Source organism: Anabas testudineus, chromosome 17 (genome assembly GCF_900324465.2).
Source record: "Anabas testudineus chromosome 17, fAnaTes1.2, whole genome shotgun sequence".
NCBI lineage: Eukaryota > Metazoa > Chordata > Actinopteri > Anabantiformes > Anabantidae > Anabas > Anabas testudineus.
In genome coordinates this window covers 6,597,423-6,617,373 of record NC_046626.1, presented here as the reverse complement: position 1 = coordinate 6,617,373, position 19,951 = coordinate 6,597,423, and the positions used below count along the sequence as shown (strand labels likewise).

General features: G+C 42.6%; 1 protein-coding gene across 1 annotated transcript; it reads left to right on the top strand.

Moving 5' to 3' along the window:
* The first annotated feature begins 1,061 nt into the window (after nucleotides 1-1,061).
* dnm3b (dynamin 3b) lies at nucleotides 1,062-18,517 on the top strand. Its single transcript, XM_026375267.1, has 21 exons — nucleotides 1,062-1,348; nucleotides 1,804-2,119; nucleotides 3,977-4,050; nucleotides 4,254-4,403; nucleotides 4,617-4,820; nucleotides 5,719-5,817; nucleotides 6,002-6,162; nucleotides 6,494-6,636; nucleotides 6,824-6,959; nucleotides 7,548-7,615; nucleotides 8,314-8,452; nucleotides 8,608-8,694; nucleotides 8,834-8,904; nucleotides 9,093-9,147; nucleotides 10,564-10,677; nucleotides 14,446-14,555; nucleotides 15,029-15,143; nucleotides 15,312-15,476; nucleotides 15,608-15,843; nucleotides 15,974-16,147; nucleotides 16,801-18,517. Exons 2-21 carry the CDS (start codon nucleotides 1,959-1,961, stop codon nucleotides 16,841-16,843), a joined length of 2,505 nt encoding a protein of 834 aa, XP_026231052.1. The 5' UTR covers nucleotides 1,062-1,348; nucleotides 1,804-1,958; the 3' UTR covers nucleotides 16,844-18,517.
* The last annotated feature ends 1,434 nt before the right edge of the window (nucleotides 18,518-19,951 follow it).

The following is a 19,951-nucleotide window of genomic DNA, read 5'->3' as shown; positions in this document are numbered from 1 at the left end:
ATCTTCTTCCTGTCAACTAAGTAAGGTCACAGGGGTCAATCTTGAGATTAACCACAGAACTGCGTCACTCTGACAGTTTTTATGTCAGCGTAAAACTTCATATTATCCTAACAACACAGAAACAACATAGGAACAAGCACTTCACAGCAGGATAAATGAGTTTATTCCCAACGACTGTGAGTTTATATAAAATGTATTAAAATGGATTTATTCCTACAGTACAACTAAAATAACATCATTTAACACGGGTCAGGTTACTACTGCCACCTAGCGCTGGTTCAGTTCACTACAACGAGATGTGTCAAGCAGACCGATCAGGCCGGAGCCCATGATAAAAAGGGCAAACACCGACTAAATCGATGAGGCTTTCCTGTCATTAATGAATGGACGGGGGCGCAGACTCTGGTGCCTGTTGTAGTCTCGATGTACCACGATGATATCAGATTTCTTTTCAACCTCTCATCGACAGGCTTCAAAAACAAAGCAGATATTTCCTCTTAGATCACTTCACGACAGCAGGTATTAGTTGAGTTAGTGAAATGTCTTGGTTAACACGGAATGGCAGCGTCCTTTGCGCATGACCGCTTCTAGCCTCGGTCTGCAGTGACAATTTGGGACCAAGCACTCTAATGTCCAGTGAACGCAACCCCCCCCTTTTCACAGGCTTTATGTTTTCAAACGTCAGTTTCACAAAGCATATAACTAATCACATCAGTGAATTGATGTGCGCACAGCGAGGCGTCATAAAATGCCATGTATGAAATGGTCTATGTGTATGAAATTTACGACAGCTGCTTTCTGCTCCTACTGCAGGGATCTGAAGGAGCACATCCACCTCTTCTGTTGCAGCGATGCGCAGCCGTGCCGCATGACTCACAGCGACAGAGATGGCACGGATGTAAACAGGAGGCGGGCTCAGGTAGGCCTAACCTGTACCTGCCCAGCCAATGGGACGCGGCGTTTCGCCGCATCGTCCCCAATCGCGCGCTTTTCATTGGCCTGTCGCGACGCCAATACGGTGGAGGCAGCGAGGCGCAGCTTCACAATTACACCGCGGAGAAGAGGATAGAGGAGGTGGGGGGGGGGAGAAAAAAAATGATTAATCTCTCAAAGGCGAATTTGTGTTCGCGATGAAACCGCTTTGACGTTCAGCCCGCCGTAGCGAAGCCCACCTGCGCGCACACGCAATTAATGCACAGCAAGCTGAGATCAAGCACCGCCATAGCAGGTGGTGCTTGTATAATCGTCCGGGGTTGTCTTTGGTGCCTGATCTGCGCGTCGTTTCAGCACTGGACAGCGACCGGTACCGTCGGGCACTGCAAACACTGAGAGAGAGTCCTGAGGCGAGGTAGGCTGACAGCGACACAACAGCCCGATCCGCGCTTATCACCATCATATCTTTAATGGACACCTCTTCCTATTGTGTACGACCGTGCTTACTGTGCATGTTGTTTTTGTTTTAGCGTGAATTAAGTTCGATTCGTGCGCGTTTGTGGAGCCTTGAGCGCACGGATTTGTTGTGTGTGACTGTACAGAGCCTATGGAGCGTCGCTCAGCAAATGCCCTTGAAAGTATAGGCTTCGTGCGTGTGTTTGTGTGTGTGTGTGTGTGTGTGTGTGCGTGTGTTTGTGTGTGTTTAAGACGGGGAGAAAAAGGGGAGAGAGCAGGGGGTTATGGTGGTGGTGGTAGGCAACTGCGCAATTGTCTGTCCCTGTCTGTTCATATCTATCTTTTCTGCACCCCCCCCCCCCCCCCTCTGTCGCTCTCTCCGTATCTCTTTCTCTCTCTCTTCAATGCTTCCAGAGTCGGTCCTACCCTCGCTTGGCTTGGGGCAATGCGCGGCTAGATGACTTCACTATCAACAAGCACCGCGGTATCCTGGACTAATATAGCAGCGCCACAGCCCCCCCTCCTCTCTCTTCATTCGTTGATCCCGAGTCCCTCCGTCTAAAGGCACCATGGGAAACCGTGGCTTGGAGGACTTGATCCCGCTGGTCAACAGGCTGCAGGATGCCTTCAGCTCCATCGGCCAGGCCTGCAACCTGGACCTGCCGCAGATCGCGGTGGTCGGCGGCCAGAGCGCAGGAAAGAGCTCCGTGCTGGAAAACTTTGTAGGCAGGTAAAATTGACCGGCAGAAATAGGATAATCCGTTGTTCCGTTAACCTTGAGCACGACATAAGAGGCCTATGGGCAAATCTCTGTATGCAGAGTTCAAACCAACACCCGCTCCCCTGCTTTGAGTCACTGCTGTTGCACCTTGTAACGAGCAGAGACCTCCAGTGATGCGCTGTGCAGTACATAGCCTATTTTTAAACACACAACACTGTCTTGTGGCTACTCACAGAGGAGGGGAGCGGTATTTGGGTTACAGCAGCACTGTGGGGATTTCAGCCCAATCAGCACCAACTGCAGCCAGGCTCCATCACAGTACTAGAACCAGCCACCACTTAGCAGTGTCCAGGCATCTTTTAAAAGAACAGTGCTAGTGTCATGTTATGTGTTGTATAATGTCAAGACAGCAGAGTCGCATCACCTCATGTAACCATTACATTCTACTGTGCAGGGTCAGCCCCCACTCCTCAGTGCACACATGAATATTTACCAGCGAGCCCTGGGTTTTGGTCGATCAAGCTATGAGCAGCTGTATTGCTGTTTTTGTCCAGATAAGGATTAATCCATTTCTAAACCAGGAACTCCATTGTTAGCATCAATTCCAGTGTTTACTGAAGTTTAGAAACTGATTAGAAAAAGAAGTCCTTTCTGGTTCCACATGAACTGCCGGAGTGCTCCAATAGGTTGTGCTTTTAGTCTGTGGTTAAACCCTTAGTCTGTGGTTAAACCCTTAGTCTGTGGTTAAACCCTTAGTCTGTGGTTAAACCCTTATGGCACCATGATTTCTTCATTCTGTTTTCTAGCCCTGACATTCAAAGAGATTGAGGATCTTTTAATCGAGCACTAATTATAGTGATCTTCAATTTTCTTGTAATAAAAACAGTGAATATAAAGAGTACTACTCAGCACATAAAAAAACTTTATAAATAGTTTTCTGTTATCCCGAGTTAGGCTTTAAGCCTAAAAATAATGTGTCTAAATATTTTACAAGTTCTAAATGCTGAATATAATCAACAATTATAAGTAATTAGAAATGAAAAGATCATTTTTAGTTACACTAGGGGGATAACGCAGTGATTTTGGATTTTGCTTAATCCATGTTAGGGACTTATGGAAGTCAATACATCAGTAGAGAGTAGCTCCATAACCACCATTTTATGAAACATACTGTTACGTGCCATTGGCTAGATTGTGACTGAACAGTGCCTTTCTTGTGCCGTTCTGCACCGTTTCAGATGGATGCACTGATTTTGCACTGTTCCAGCCTTCATTGAGAGTTGTGCTGCTGAGTAATGGTCCATCTGCCCAGAACTGGCTCAGTACAGTGCTGAATGGACAAATAGTGGGCTTGTCTGTTTTTTTTTTTAAAACTCGTCCCACTTGTGGGAGTTCAGGAGTCGATATGTGTTAATAAGGTTTGTTAGAACCGACCTTTAGCATAGGAGGTAGTCTTGATGCCTGTCAGCTGTGTGGCTTCCTTGCACATGCACACACTAGTGGACACACATAATCACAGAGTGTGGCGCTCTTAGGAAATGGTGACGTCACCGTTTTTAAATGCGAGAGTTCCCTGTCAGTGATGCAGCTCTTCAATATGACTGTTTGGTTGTTTATCAGGTCAGATTATTTTGTACTGTTGGAGCACTTGGTTGCAGGACATTCTGTATTTTAAAATGTGTGAGTACAGTGTGTGTACAGAGTATTTAAGAAATGTGTACTTCAAGATTTCAAAGGAAAACAGCCTCAAGGTGAAGCTACCATTTTGCCATCTGTAACCGTACGTACTGTACATGTTTTGTCAATGGTTACATTGGCTACGGTTTAATGCACTGTAATGAGTTTTGATCGGCTCTTTTTCCTCAGGGATTTTCTGCCTCGTGGATCTGGCATTGTCACCCGCAGGCCCCTGGTTCTGCAGCTTATCAACGCCACTGCAGGTGGGTGCATGCACATTTACGCACCCACACATTAGCATGCACACATACACACAAATGCAGCCTCCCCCTCTTTTCTTTTCAAATCGTTTCATGTCTTTTCTCTTTCTTGGCTTTTGCCTCTCACACTGGCGTTATTTTCCTCTACATCACACACAGCTCTGTCACTGCTGATTTCACTTGTATTTTTCATTTCATTCTCTCAGAATGGGCTGAGTTTCTCCATTGCAAAGGGAAAAAGTTCACAGACTTCGATGAGGTTCGTCAGGAGATTGAGGCAGAGACGGACCGTGTCACAGGGGCCAACAAAGGCATATCTCCCGTCCCCATAAACCTGCGGGTTTACTCCCCTCATGGTGGGATGTTACACTGAATTACTGTTTGACTTGATGCTTATGATTTAATGTATACATTAACCTACTCATTTACCTGAGGACCTACTTGGAGACTCTCATAGTTATTAAATATTTGTAGTAGAGTTACAAATCAATGGTGCAACCCAATTTTGATCCAGTGATCAGTTCATAGAACCTCAGTTCTTCTCATGTTGCATTCCTCTCTTTGTGCAGTGCTCAACCTGACTCTCATCGACCTGCCGGGAATCACTAAGGTGCCTGTTGGGGACCAGCCTGCAGATATCGAGCAGCAGATCAGGGACATGATCATGCAGTTCATCACCAGAGAGAGCTGCTTGATCCTGGCTGTCACTCCAGCCAACACTGACCTGGCCAACTCTGATGCCCTGAAACTGGCAAAGGATGTTGATTCCCAGGGTAAGGCATACGCGCAGAGGCAAGGAAGACATATTGTGAATGATGGGGCCTTTAGTGGCTACACAGAAAGGATAATAAAGCAATATATACATGGTTTTGTGGTTACTGTTCTTCACAATATAGAGGATCTCTCTATCAGCTGAAGGGATGGTGCTTAGTGTCTGACCTTGTGCTTTGACCTCTCTGAATGAGAAATCACAATTTCCCTTCAGGGATCAATCAAGTATCAAGTTATTATTAGAAACAAGGGACTGAGAGAAGGGGAAAATGGAGGGTGAGGGTGAATCAAAAGATAAATTAGCAAAGGAAAAGAGAGAAAATCTGGAAGGAATAAGTAGAAGAAAAGAGACCAAAGACACAGAAAAGATGGAAATGAAACGAAAATGAGATTCTGGAAGCAGGAAGACAAGAAAGGGTTTGAAAGGAAGGGGATCAATTCAATACCCGAAGAGTTTGACCTTCAGACAGAAGCGGAAAGGAGGATGAGTTAGCTGGGAGGAGGAGCTTCTGGACAAAGTAACCTTGTAGGAGTAAAATCAGACGAAGAGAGCGAGGTGGAGGGAACGGGGGGGGGAATGAGTCTTAATGGCCAAAGGGTTTATGATGTGACTGGTAGTAGAACTAAAATACCAGTTAAAGGGAAGAAGGAAGTGGGGTAAGGTGAAAGGAAAGAAGGAAAGGAAGAGATGGCTGCAAAGGATGATTACAGTCCAGACACTCGGCTCCTGTAAAAGCATAATGCAAATCATTATATTGCCTTCAATTCTGGAAATTAAAGCAACAATGGGCACTCAGACCAGATATATGCAACATATGTGATTTATATATCATCATATAAAGTATATGTACAGACACTTCACTGCATTTTTACTCATTGAAGTGTTAATGGTCTTTCTAGGTTTGAGAACTATTGGCGTGATCACTAAGCTGGATTTGATGGACGAAGGCACGGATGCCCGAGATGTGCTGGAGAACAAGTTGCTGCCGCTGCGAAGAGGTGTGTGTTTGTTATGTAGTGAGCTGCTCCAGCCAGATTGGCCACAGATGGCTCTTCAGAAATTCCCTCCCCGTGTTCGTACACTATTCAATAACTCTGCTCTTAACTCTTTTTTTCCCCGTATCGTTGCCTCCCTCGCGTTTCATCACCTCTCTAAATTCGTGTCCTTGTCTATTATTCCCAGGATATATCGGCGTGGTCAATCGCAGTCAGAAGGACATCGACGGAAAAAAAGACATCAAGGCGGCTTTGGAGGCAGAGAGGAAGTTCTTCTTGTCCCACCCTGCTTACAGGCACATGGCTGATAAAATGGGCACTCCACGCCTGCAGAAAGTGCTCAACCAGGTGATCATAGGTTTACTCCCAGTGCTTTCCCACAGTGCACTTTACATAATTGATAAGAGAGTGGCCTACTTTTGCTTTGCTCACACTGTACGACACATCAGTGTGGGTGATACGAGAAGGCGGAAAACACACTCGCTGTTTCTAGTTCAGTTCCTAATAATTTATGCTTTCACTCACTCAGGAAGGCTCTCCACATTTTCTTGGCATTGTTATTGTATGAGTGATGCTTCTTATAAGAATACAGTAAAATATACAGTAAAAATGCCAATAACATCATTTGCTTATTGATGCACCTATGCGAGTAGAGCTTCGTGTCTTTGTGTCTCCACAGCAACTGACCAACCACATCCGGGACACTCTGCCAGCTTTCCGCAGTAAGCTGCAGTCCCAGCTGTTGGCTCTGGACAAGGAGGCTGAAGAATACCGGGGATACCGACCCGATGACCCCTCTCGCAAAACCAAGCAGCTGTTGCAGTCAGTACCCAATTATTTTCACAACAAGGGCATTTCCACGAGATCCATTTCACTGAAAATATGTAAACAAAAGAATTTCTTTCTTCATTCTCTTCCTCCTTATTTTATGTCTTCTACGCCAGAATGAACTGTTGGCCTTAAAAAAAAAACAAACATGAAAACGTTTTTCATTGTTGTTGCGTCTCAGGATGGTGCAGCAGTTCTCTGTGGACTTTGAGAAAAGGATTGAGGGTTCAGGAGATCAGGTGGATACGGTGGAGCTGTCTGGTGGAGCGAAAATCAACCGCATCTTCCATGAGCGTTTCCCCTTTGAGCTGGTCAAGGTGATACACACACACACACACACACACACACACACACACACACACACACATAAAACAAGATGGAATTGCAAGAGACAACCACTGGGACCTGCTGTAAAATACAGCTGCCTGGTCGTAGTAGATTTCCTGAAAAATCAAAGTTCATGACCTGTGTTCCCCTATACCGCAGATCTGATTCCTCTGTTTAGAGTCACGACTGACACTGATTTCTAAGAAAATCCTGACTCAAAGGAAACTGCACAGTTCTAATTTAAAGAAAACTATATCTTGAAGGCTGAATACATGTTGAAATGGCTTTCACGCGCAGACAGCCTGATTCTTCCCTACTCCTCACACATACAATGAAAGCTCTATTCTGCCTGTCTCTTTATTGTGATTTTCTCCCCGATTGATTCCTAAGTAGCTTCATTGTTATCATTGTTATCAATGCCTGTTCAAACTTATGAAACAAAAGCAGATTTTGGTGCAGTTTTCTCTGTCGTTGAATTTTTTTTTTTATGTCAGCCATAAAATCTGTTGTACTGTCTCTCACCTATTACACATTTTATAACACTGTTTTCTAAAAATCCTCTGCTCTGTCCCCCTCAGATGGAGTGTGATGAGAAGGAGATGCGTCGTGAGATCAGCTATGCCATCAAGAACATCCACGGTATCAGGTAGAAATTTTGTCTGCCAAGCTGAAATATGGTGTTTTTGTTGCCGCGCTCCTCTGTGTAGTCCCACTGCCGGTTAGGTTAGTACACTAACTTGACAGTGACATTCCCACTTTCTCCTTTCTGCCCATTAACATTAAAATCATATAAATAAATCTGTTTACAGTCTTTGACAAGAGCTTCATAACAGGAAAACAAACTAAAAATACAGATCTGTGAGTTTGGTTCCCCAGCAGCCTAAGAATACATGGCTTGGTTTTGATGGGAATTTATGGACAAGGAGGAGCATGTTGTCTGTCCGTCTTTCTTTTTTTTTTATTTCAGGCCGGCCTCTCTGTGTGCTTCTTTACTGATTTAGCAGCGGTTAGCCACCTCAACCAAAACGATTGCCACCCAAGACAGAGAGAATCTGACATTTAAAGAAAGACCACATGTTAGCTTGAATTCCATCCAAAAACAATAACAGGTCCAGTATCTGCAATAGATGTTTTGTCACATGAGCAAAAATGTTGGCAATGACTGCTTTATTGATGCAGCCACAGATTCTATAGAAAGTCTATGCTTACAGCTTGGTTGAACCAAAAACAGGCATATTTGAGCAACCAAATCCAGAACCGCTTCAACAAAGTACATGTAATTTTAGTGAGTAATAGGAAAAAAACATTTCATCACCTTTTTCCATTCATCTTTGTGGGTTTCAGGACTGGACTTTTCACCCCAGACATGGCATTTGAGGCCATTGTGAAGAAGCAGATCATAAAGCTGAAGGAGCCTTGTGTCAAGTGTGTGGACATGGTCATCCAGGAACTGATCAACACGGTGCGCCAGTGCTCCAACAAGGTACCACCTCTCTCTGGGACTAGAAAAATTGATGGGAGGCGGGGAAGAAAAGCAGAACAACAGGAAAATTTGTGTTTTCAGTTTGGCATTGTGCTATTCATTGTGCCACAGTTATTATGTGGAGGACGTAATAAAGTGTGTGATATGTTTTTTAGTTGGAATGCTTCCCGAGGCTGCGAGAGGAAACAGAGAGAATTGTGACTTCTCATATCAGAGACAGAGAGAGTCGAGCCAAGGACCAGGTAACATACAGATATTTGTCATTGTAATGTTATTGAATTGCAAATAGTTTCAAATATCCAAAGACATTACTGTTATTACATATTGTAGATTATATTTCCCCAAATCCTTCACATTAAATGTTTTTTTTTTTTTTTTTAGGTTCTTCTGTTGATTGACATCCAGCTCTCCTATATCAACACTAACCACGAGGACTTCATTGGCTTTGCTAAGTAAAGACTCTAAGTTAGCTTTAATTCACAGTGATAAATAGTTTTTTACCAAGCATAGTGAACAGAAATGCGTAGTTCTTAATGCTCAATGTCTTTTATCATTATTACCTTATGTATCTCCTACCACTGGTTTCACCTTGTTCACCCTCTTTCCTGTCATCTCATGCTGTGTTGTTTGTCCACCGCAGTGCGCAGCAGAGGAGCAGTCAGACTAATAAGAGCCAGAGTTCTGCAGGAAATCAGGTGAGCATTTGTCACGTCTTGCGTGTCACACAAATAGTGGGGTACAAGGTCGAGGCAGTGCTGCAGGATGGCTACTGCAGAGTGAATACAAAGACATGGCAATGAAATGCACGAGGTCTTTCATTTGATCGTTTGCACATATTTTATGTTCTACATTTTGCTTTATGTTTTCTCAGTAAAATGGTTATGTTGGGTTCTGTTCTTTTAAGCTACCATCGCTGGTGTTGTTGTTGTTGTTGTTGAGACATTTCCCTTTTGTTTGAACCCTTCCTGTGTCATCGACGTTCCTCTTTGCATTTCATCCCCATCCTTTAGTGAGAATCTCAGCTGCCCTGTTATGGGTGTCTGTATGGGTGAGTATTGCTCATTGTGGGTTATGGTTTGCAGTGTCATTTGTGCCTGCAGTAACACTTCTGCCCATTGCGCGGTGCTCTTCAGCACTGCTGCATTAGGATCTGTCATTTCTGCTGCTGCTGTTGTTGTTTTTCTATGCTGACAGGTACAGAATGGCACATTTCTGTAGCTGTGCAGGCTACTGTTGGGCAGATGCATTTTTTAAGGACAAATTCCACCCGAAATGTTGCTGTCTTTTTAATGCTACAGGGTGTCTAAAACCCCCACATTCCTTCCTGTTGCAGGCCTCTTCTCCTCCCGCATCAGGCCTGATTGTAAGAGTTTATTCTATAACTGTTCTCTCTAACACCCACTCTACCCACCAAGGCCTGCAGACTATAAGGGGTTGCCAATTTGACAAAAACAAGTTAGATCTTTTTCTGTTTTGGCACTTAAAACATCTCATTATCTCTAAAGTGTTAGAAATATGATTTTGTTTAGTATCCTTTGCATTCTTTTTTTTATTGTTTGTGCCTCTGACAGACAGACTTTATAATGATTTGGGTAACCTCCTTAGTGAGTCTTAGGCAGTGCAAGACAGTAATCTAACCTAATAATCACTTGGCACTGTGCCCGCAGGCCTGTTTGTTTAAGGCTTGTAGGGTTAATACGTCTAACACAGAAGACACACACATGCATTATTGTGTGCTCGCAGCACTTAACACAATAGTCACTTAACAAGCTAACACTGGCCTCTGCTTGTGGCATTGTTCCTTGAATGCACTGACACACAGTCACATGCTAGGCTCTGATTGAGTCACGAATAAGACACATGTAACCTGACCTTTACATGCATTGCAATTCATGCATCTGTGATTTGCACACGTTACTTTGGACGAGTTGTAGCCACAAGATGTTGCACAGAATTTATGTTTTACAGACGGGTGAGTCGTTTTTGACGAGAATCTTTACAGATAAAGAGCTCCTTCATCTTTTTATTTATTTTTTCTTGTGTGTCTAATCCTTACTCCATTTATTTGTTGCATTATTACATTTTTGAATTTCTGACCTACTCTTTCTCAGGTCATCCGTAAAGGGTGGCTGACCATCAACAACATCAGCATCATGAAGGGAGGCGCTAAAGAGTACTGGTTTGTGCTGACTGCTGAGAGCCTCTCCTGGTTCAAGGATGACGAGGTGAGTTTACACTGCTATGATCAATCATCATCTGATGCCACAGCTCCCCACAGTTTGATAGAGCATTTTAATGGTTCTCTGACCTGCCACTGTTTTGGTTTGCTCTCTCTCTGATAATGTTTTTGGCCACAGAAACCAGCTGTTTATTGCAAGAAAGCTGTAAAGCTTTAAAAACCGCACTGAATGGTACATGCCCACCACCAAATGACAGACAGACTTTCCCCCTTTCAAGTAGTTTAATTCATGTAGGAAGATTGATTAGTTATAAATATGTAGAAGCTGTATGTTTTTTTAGCTCTTCTGAGTTGAAAAGTAATTTGCTTCAGTATAAAAATGGTAAAAAAGGCAAAAAAATGCTGAATCGCTCTTTCTGTACTGAAGGTTACTGTCAACAAAGCCAAATAAGACTGATGCAACACCCAATATAAGACATATCAATATTGAACTGATTAAGAATCATTTTATTTGTATTTCCATCATCACTGATAATCTAAAAAACAACAAGGGCACACTGATTGTGCCGGAAAACACACCATGTGCACTCCCAAGCCTGCATCGACAACTCGCAGCATTTGGTCCATCCTGCTGGCATTTTTGGCAGGCTGATGTCTATCTGCCTGTCTGTGCCTGCTGTACAGGCTGGAGGATATTCTGCACAGCAAGTGTAGATAGGCAGACACACTGCAACTCCTTCAGCCAGTTGGAGTTTGTCCTGCTTTGCTATTTGTTTAATGGACCTCGTTTAGTCACTTGCACTTAGTTCAGTAGTACAAAGAGAGATACACAAGGTAGTACATTTAGCAGAAAGGAAGTCAAATGCTTTCCCTCCAGCCTTGATTAACTATATTTTCATATGTGGTAATTCTTCAGATCAACTAAAGTCTTTTTCAGTCCAACTACACCACCATGACGCAGTACTGTATGAATTACGTATGTGTAGCGTTCGCCCTTGAATCTGTCGTCCCCTCCTTCTTTTCATTCATCTTTCCCTTTTGTCTTGTTTCTAATCTTTTCTCTCATTATTCCATCCCCACCTCTTTCCACTGGGAGTTTAGGCATTTGCTGCTTCTTTGCGAATTTGGAACGGTTCCAATTCTAACCAAATGTTCACTCGCAGACACCCAAAAATATATGAAAGCACACTCAGCCCTCAGTGGACCGCACAGCGCTGATCCTACAGATTGTCATTTGATACGTTTGTGTGGTAATGTAGGAAATTATAGACTGTGCTGGCTTCGCCTTGTATATTTCTGTTTTACACTCCGTGAACTTTCTATAGTCACATATGTGCGCACGTGCACCCACACTGATGCACATGCACACACTCGCACATCCTCCTCCCTCTCTTGGTGTGGTTGGCAGTTACTTTGGAACTGCTTGTATTTTTGGCAGGAAAATCACAAGTTTTTTAATCCAAACATCAGCTTCCAATGTTTCAGGCAGAGAGAAACCCCTCTTATTAAATATCAATAACCCCTTTTTGTCTCTAATCTTCGTCTTCATAAGCAGCTGTTTGGTCCATATAGGATGTGTAATATTATACAAAGCTACATATCAACTCTGTGTCGGTTCATACGTCCGCAACAAACCAGCAATACAACAGCGTAACGAAATACTAAATTACTACCTTAAATACATGTATGCACATATACTAGGACTTTTGCTGTTGTGTTTCTTGCAGCAAATTCAAAACTCTTTCCTACCAGCCTTTTGCAGTTATTTGACACTACAGCAGTGTAGTATAAATCACGATCCTATGCCTTAAGTCTTCCAAGTCCACTTTGGCCACCCACTGAAATAACTTCACTGGAGGTGTCTGACTGTATTTTCAAACTCCACTTGATTGATTGGCCCTTCGTTCCCTTGGCCTGTGTTTGATGCTTTGCAGCCACACTTGCTCCTCCCCCTTCCAGTGGACCACATCTTCATCAGAGCACCAGGCTAGCAGCCTGCACACTTACTCATTCATGCTATAAATTATGTGAGCTTGTTATTGTGTGAGTCTGCCTTTAGATCTTTCAGATTTTTACACCTTTTTTTTTTGTCAAATCTTCAGTTAGTGTTGAAAACTTGTGACATGTTTATTCCAGAAAGAAGTAAAAAAGTGGTGGGTATTAGAATGCACTTAAGACAAAATACAGATCCATTCAAATTAAATACACATGGATTAAAATAGCAAAGGGTGAGGAGGAAGCAACAGATGCAAAAAACACATCTTGGAGACCTGACGTGCCAACAGAAAGACAGAGAGAGAGAGCGACACAGAAAGACAGACTGACAGAAGAGGGTCCATGCCCAGTCTAACCAATGTGCAGACTACTGTACACCAGTATGACAATGAACAGGTAGTCTGAACACTGGGTGGACGGAGCTGGAGTTAAGAGCCAGGCCTTTTGTGGTGTTTTCTGCCATTCCAGATGCTTGTGGCTCTGTCGTCTGTGCCCTTTCTTGGCCCCTCTCCATTTTGGCAGCAAGGACCCTGTCTTTCGAAAAAACCCCTCGAAACTGCGATTGGCGTTGTCCCTGTTTGCAGCTTTCTCCCAGCTTTTTGGTGTACGTCTCTTGGCGTGTCTATTTGTTTTGGGTAGACAGGTCCCGTCGCGGTCCATTTTGGTCACGCCAGCCATGAAGAGTATCCAGCCTTGACGTGGCACATTCGCTCAGACGACTGGGACAGACTGGCTGCACGTTCAGGGAGGGGATATTACAAAAAAGAGGGAAAGAGAGAGAAGAGGGGGGGGGGAGTGAATGAGTGAGAAAGGGAGAGGAAGAGAGAGGAAGAGGGAGGAGACCTGTGTGACCATATATGGGTCGCAGTGACCCCTTGGGGAATACACCACAGAAGGGTCTGCTGAGTTTTCTTGTCTTCTCTTCTTCTGTCCTCATTTGCCTTAATTCTTACCTGCAACCATCTACCACCGCTTTCCAGACCGTCAGACCAGATGTGGGCTTTCCTCTGTAAATCTTTTGCAAATCCACTTTTATGTTTCTTCTTCTCGGTCTCTCCTCCTCCACAACCCGCCGTCTCTTTAACTTCTCCCTCCTTCCCTGGTTCTCTGTGTGCTGCTAAGCACTACCAGATGTTGAGTTTTAACGCCAGGCTGTCATTTAATCTCTCTCGCTCTCACTCTCTCTCCCTCCTTCTTCTTCTTCTTAAAAAAAAAAAAAAAATCAGACAGGAAGTGGGCCCCTCTGGAATGGAAAGAAAAAATATTGAAAAAATATAGAGGGGAAGGGATAAAAGAAAAGAGACAGAGAGTTAAGAAAGATGGAAGTTAAGATGGAGTGAAGGAATGGAGAGCGGAGTTTCTAAGCATCTATCGCAGGCCGCCTGAAGTGATCAGAGCTCGTACCACAGGAGATGAACATTATCTTTAAGCTTTGCATTATGGGGACCTCCAGTGCTTTTATATGTCTGTATTTCCCCATCTTTACCACAGCTAGAGATTTTCCTCATTCTCGAGCTACCAGCTCTCCCCGGCATAACGCAACATGAAGAACGACTGTGTCTTGACCCACACTGTAATGATTTCCACATGTGCTCTCCTTCTCCCATTTCTTTTTTTCCTTCTCTGTTTCTGCTTCCCCTTCTCCACCCACTCCCCCGTCTCACACATTTATTTCTCCCCCATTCCTCCTCCCTCCTGTCACCCCCATACTCTTTTTGCTTCCCCGCACGCTCCATCTTTAAAAATTTCACCTATTGCCATTGTTTGTGCCAAAAACAGGGGGATTGTGATCCATATCTAATGTTTTTCACATTCACAGGAGAAGGAGAAAAAGTACATGCTCCCCCTGGACAACCTGAAGGTCCGCGATGTGGAGAAGAGTTTCATGTCCAGCAAGCACATATTCTGCATTTTCAATACAGAGTCAAGGTCAGCTGTGAGATCGCAACTTTCATTTTGTCCTTTTTTATTTGTAGCTTATATGTCTGTAAATAAAACAAGGCTGTGAGAGCATTCGTATGCAGTAGATTGAGTCGAAGAGATCCAGGCCTGCTCGCTTGCTGCAGCAGCTGAAATGTGTTTTGGATTATGTGTTATGTATAATGTGTATCTATGCATGTGTGCATGAGCGCCGACTGGAAGTACTTTCAACAGATATACGGCTCAGTTTGTGAAGTCTGCCATCGCGGGACTGTAAAGTGATACTTTGAAATACCAAGCATTTCACTGGAGGAAAAACTGCATGGAATTTTTAGAAAAATGTTAATGCTGTTTGTCTCTTTTTTCAATTAATCACTAATAGGTTGGTTGTTTGTTGGCTTTGTTTTACTTTTTTAACCACATTGTGAGGTTGCGTACAATATTAGCTCTGCAGTAATAATGTCCTGCGTCCTGGTGCTTAGGAATGTCTACAAGGACAATCGGACCCTGGAGTTGGCCTGTGACTCTCAGGATGATGTGGACAGTTGGAAATCTTCTCTCCTCCGTGCTGGAGTCTATCCTGAGAAGACCATAACGGTTAGCAAACTCATTTATTTTGCATGCAAGTGGACAGTTTACCCAGTTCTGAAATATTAATACTGTATATTTTGAAGGACAATATTAAAAAGAAACTTAAATAACATTGGCAAATTTTTGTCACTGCCTGTCGTCATTAAAAAACAAATCTCTTTTCTTACTCTGTAGGTTGAGAGTGACACCACCACCACCACAGATAACTTCTCCATGGACCCTCAGCTGGAGCGTAAAGTGGAAACCATCCGCAACCTGGTGGACTCCTACATGGCTATTGTCAACAAGTGCATCCGAGACCTCATACCCAAGACCATCATGCATCTCATGATTGGCAATGTAAGAAAACATTACTTGGCATAAACTATGAAGACAGACTTATAAAAGTGTTAAAAACGTGCAGCGTCTTTATTTTTTTTTATTTTTACAATTATGATTGATCTTCTTGCACGTTCTGTCTGCACCACTAGGTCAAGGACTTTATCAATGCCGAGCTGTTGGCCCAGCTGTATTCTGCAGGTGACCAGAATGCCCTAATGGATGAGTCTCAGGAGCAGGCACAGAGGAGGGATGAGGTTCTGAGGACCCACCAGGCCCTGAAAGAGGCTCTAGCCATTATTGGTGATATCTCCACCTCTACTGTTACAGTCCCCTTGCCTCCGCCTGTTGACACATCATGGGTGGGAGGATCTAGTGGTGGTCGCAGGTAATGTGAAATCTGAATGATTAGAACAAACAGTGCTGCTATTATTTTTTAATAAAATGACTATTTTTAGTTGTGTTCTTTTTTCCCTAAAGATTGTAAAGACTGTACTACATACTTTGCTTCTCCTCAGGTCTCCTCCACCCAGCCCCACAGCCCCCAGGAGGATGTCTTCAGGCCAGCGTCCAGCTCCCAGAGGGGCTCCACCACCACCAAATCGCCCAGGACCCCTAGGACCCTTCAATAACAGCGCTGATAGCCCTCAGGCTCCCAGCCGCCCAAACAGGGCCCCTCCTAGCATCCCCAGGTGAGTGTGAGCTCTCACAGGTGTAAGACACAAAGCATGCTTTTTTTTACATGATAATGAGAGTAAAGGTGTTTAATGTACAATAAATGGAGAAAATATGGAGGCAACTAAAAAATGTTTATATTTATAATAAGAAGCTAGAGTCAGAAAACTGTTTGTTCTGCTTAACACAAAGACAGACTCATAACTAGATCTGCCTCTCAGTTCCTCTTAAGCTAAAATAACAACATTTCAGATAATTTTTTCTAAGTCCATACACATATGTTGAAACAAGATACTGTGGTTTATTAGGAGTTAAGTTTCAAACCTTTAGGTAGACCTTAGACAGACATTTCCCCATTACCAGTCCAGCTAGGTCTAATGGGCTGCTAGTGGGAGGATGACATTTAGAGTGCAGTAGTGAGGATGGCATCAATCTTCTCATTTAACTATCAGGCAAATAAACAAATAACTGTGTTGGTCAAACTATCTCACATCTTTACATATCTCAGCAGATAGATAGATTGTATCTTGTATCTTATTTGAAAAAGTGTTGTTTACGTCTGTGTAATATCTAAATATTGTTCTCTTATCTTCTCCTCTCTTATCTTATCTTTAATCTTTCCTGCTTTGTGACATTTTGCTTACATCACATTATTCACTCTCTTCCTTAGTCGGCGGCCCCCTCCCTCTCCTACAAGGCAGGTCCCACCGTAATCATCAAAAGGGGTTTCCTCATGCCCTTATCCCTCCCTCATCTACTCCATCCCCCCTCTCTTAGCCATGGCTTCTGCTGTCCTGGTCTTTCCTTAGCACAGACACTGAAGCCTTTGACCCCTTTGACCCTCAATTTCCTGCCAGGTGACGATGTCCATATATCTATGTACAATATGGTACTTGTCTTGTGGTGTATGTGTATGTGTGCTTGTTGCTCGCCTGTGATCCAGGTTTGCTTAGCAGATCCACTACCCAGTATCAATCCCTGGAACCTTCCTTCCACAAACCCTTCGCCAAGTCAGCCACTACCCCCCACTTGCTGCTTCTACATGACAATACGCTCAGCAGTCGTACTGCCCTACTCATTCCAATATGCAGCATGGCACATAAGCTGCTTTTATTGCAATGGAGTGTGTATGTAGAGTGTATGTGTGTGTGTGTGTGCGTGCGTGTGAGTGTTTGTGTGTGTGTTTGCGTGTGTGCATGTATGTATACAGGGGTGGGACTAATTTGCCTATATGTAGGCTGAGTTTAATTTAGTATTGTATTAATTTATTGTATAATGCCCCCTGTAGTAAGTGTTAATTATCAGCTTAATGTTCTCTTAGGGACAGAAGTTGTATTTTAGTATGTGTGCATATGTGTGTGTGTGTGTGTGTGTGCTTGTGTGTGTGCAATTCTGTGTATGTGTGTGAGAGGACACGTGTGCATGTGCTGTCTGTCTGCACGTTTGTTGGCGTTTCAGTTGTGTTTGTTTTCATGGTCAAAGCTGTTAATGATGATTCATTAAACCCTGTGGGGTAAATTTAAATGTTGGACTTGTGTGAATTGTTCCTGTGTTGTAGTAGCAGCCATACACACATAGCAAGGCTGAGGAGCACCTTCAATATTCTCTATATGGAAACAGCCTCAATAACGCATTTAACCTTGTCATAGGTGTCCACCTGTGCTGTATCAATGGTCAAGTTGTGACCCTTGCAACCTTAAGCTTCAATTCAGATGCTGTGGTGAGATAAAACTTGACAGTAAAAAAAAAAAGTCACTACCTACCATGGCAAACACGGGTTCATCCATGAATGAACAACAAACACGCTTTTACATGTTTCCATTTAGCCTTTTTCTCAGGTTTGAAACATGCAACCCCATGCACATCACAAACTAGCCCTCCTTGTCTTTCTCAATTCTTCTAGCCTCTCTTATTTCCTCTACTGACAACCACCAAAGCCAGATGGTCAGTCAGCAACTGCATCGAAGCTTAAGGTGGTATTGTAAATGTTCAAGTGCTTCTCTGTCAGTTTGTTATTGTGTATGTGGGCCCAAACTGTGTTCTGATGTATATAGGTAATGATAAGGAGATACTGTACCTGTGGACTATAAAGACCTCATCAAGGATCCTAGCGCTTTAACTGTTCTCTATATCTCTATTCACTAAATGCTCTCTTCTCTCTAATTTAGACTGCCTTACCGGCATGAATTACAATTCTGTATTGCCAAAGCTAAATGTAAAAAGAGAATTGTCAAGTTGGAAAAAAGAAATCTGCTGAACAAGTAAACAACAAAGTGGTTGCAGTTGTAGTGAGACGGTATTATCTAGCAGGGGGTATATGTTAACGTGGGGGAATTGCATCAGTTGTTATTTTCGGTGTCTCTGTATCACTCTTCAATAAACTTCTTCCTCATAATATATCTGTCAACAGTCTCCACTGTTTTCCGCCACTGGGTTTCTGAATTGGGATATATATTTATGAATGCTTCTCACTAGAGAGCAGCAAAAATAAGCTGTTCGCAAACAATATGTATGTATGTACTTACTTATATAAAGCATATATACAGAAATTTAATGTATTATCAGTAGGTACTTTGTCTACCTGGTCCATGCAACAAATAGCTATAGCTAATTTACAACTAAATATGTGATGGTCTACTGGACAAATATTACAAGTGTTTGATTATTCAATTATTTCTTATAGCCAAACACTATGAACAGGTATACATGTGATACAATAAGTCACTTTTGGCACAGTAATTGGTATTGTTGGCATGCAACATCTAAATAAGTCCAGTTAATGCACAACTAGATTATAAAATTAACAGAAATGAATTCTGTCCTCTATTTCTAATTCTTAAAAAAATCTGTTGCGTAAAATGTATTACGCTCAACAAATATATCTCTATATATATAATATATGTATAATGTATTTGTTAGAGTACCAGTATGATATAGAACTGACATTGGTTGTATATAATATAAAATTATTCACTCTACACCAAATCACTTTATACTACAAACAGACCTACATGTTGTTTAGTGCCAACACAGTGTTTGATGTTTGGTGATCAAATCCTTGACTGCATGTACTAACTATAGTAATCACTAGATCTAAATTGGTATATGTGATGTTTTTTTTTTCTGTTTGTTTGTTTTAGTTATGGATATTAAGTGGTGCACATGCTGCAGACTAGAAAAGACAGTAATCACTTTTACAGGACGATATTTAGATGATGGAGAAATCAAAGCACCACATGATGGCAGCAGAGGCCTACTAATTTTACAGTAATTTCATAAATACAGTGTACTCTCATTTCTGTGCCTCATGTCAAAAAAAAAAAAAAAAAAAAAAAAAAAAGAAGGATGGAGGACACTTACTAATTAACGTATGTTACAAACTGGAATTACTTCATTTTGACACAAGGATGTAACAACTCCTTTCTCCATAAAAGTTTTGGTATTGGATCTTTTTTTTTTAATTTATTTATGTTTCAAGTTTATTCCATGTTATTGTTTTCTATCAGCTGTTGACGTGGCTTTGGTGTTATTCACCCACTACACACCACATGTCGGTGATTAATATACGACTACGTAGTAATAGTAGTGCTAGTAATGTAGATATTTTTAAAATGATGGGAATATTTTGTAATTGCAAATCATACATGATGCAAGTATGAGAAACATTTGGACGCAAAATTACCCTCCCTTATCCTGCTTTTAAACACTCTTATGATGAAGTGCCACCCACTCGGACGACCGCGGCGAATGAAACGAGCGCACCCAGCCCAGGTTTGAACTGCGCAACAGCCCCTGCGCTCTGTCATTGGACAGTTGGCTGA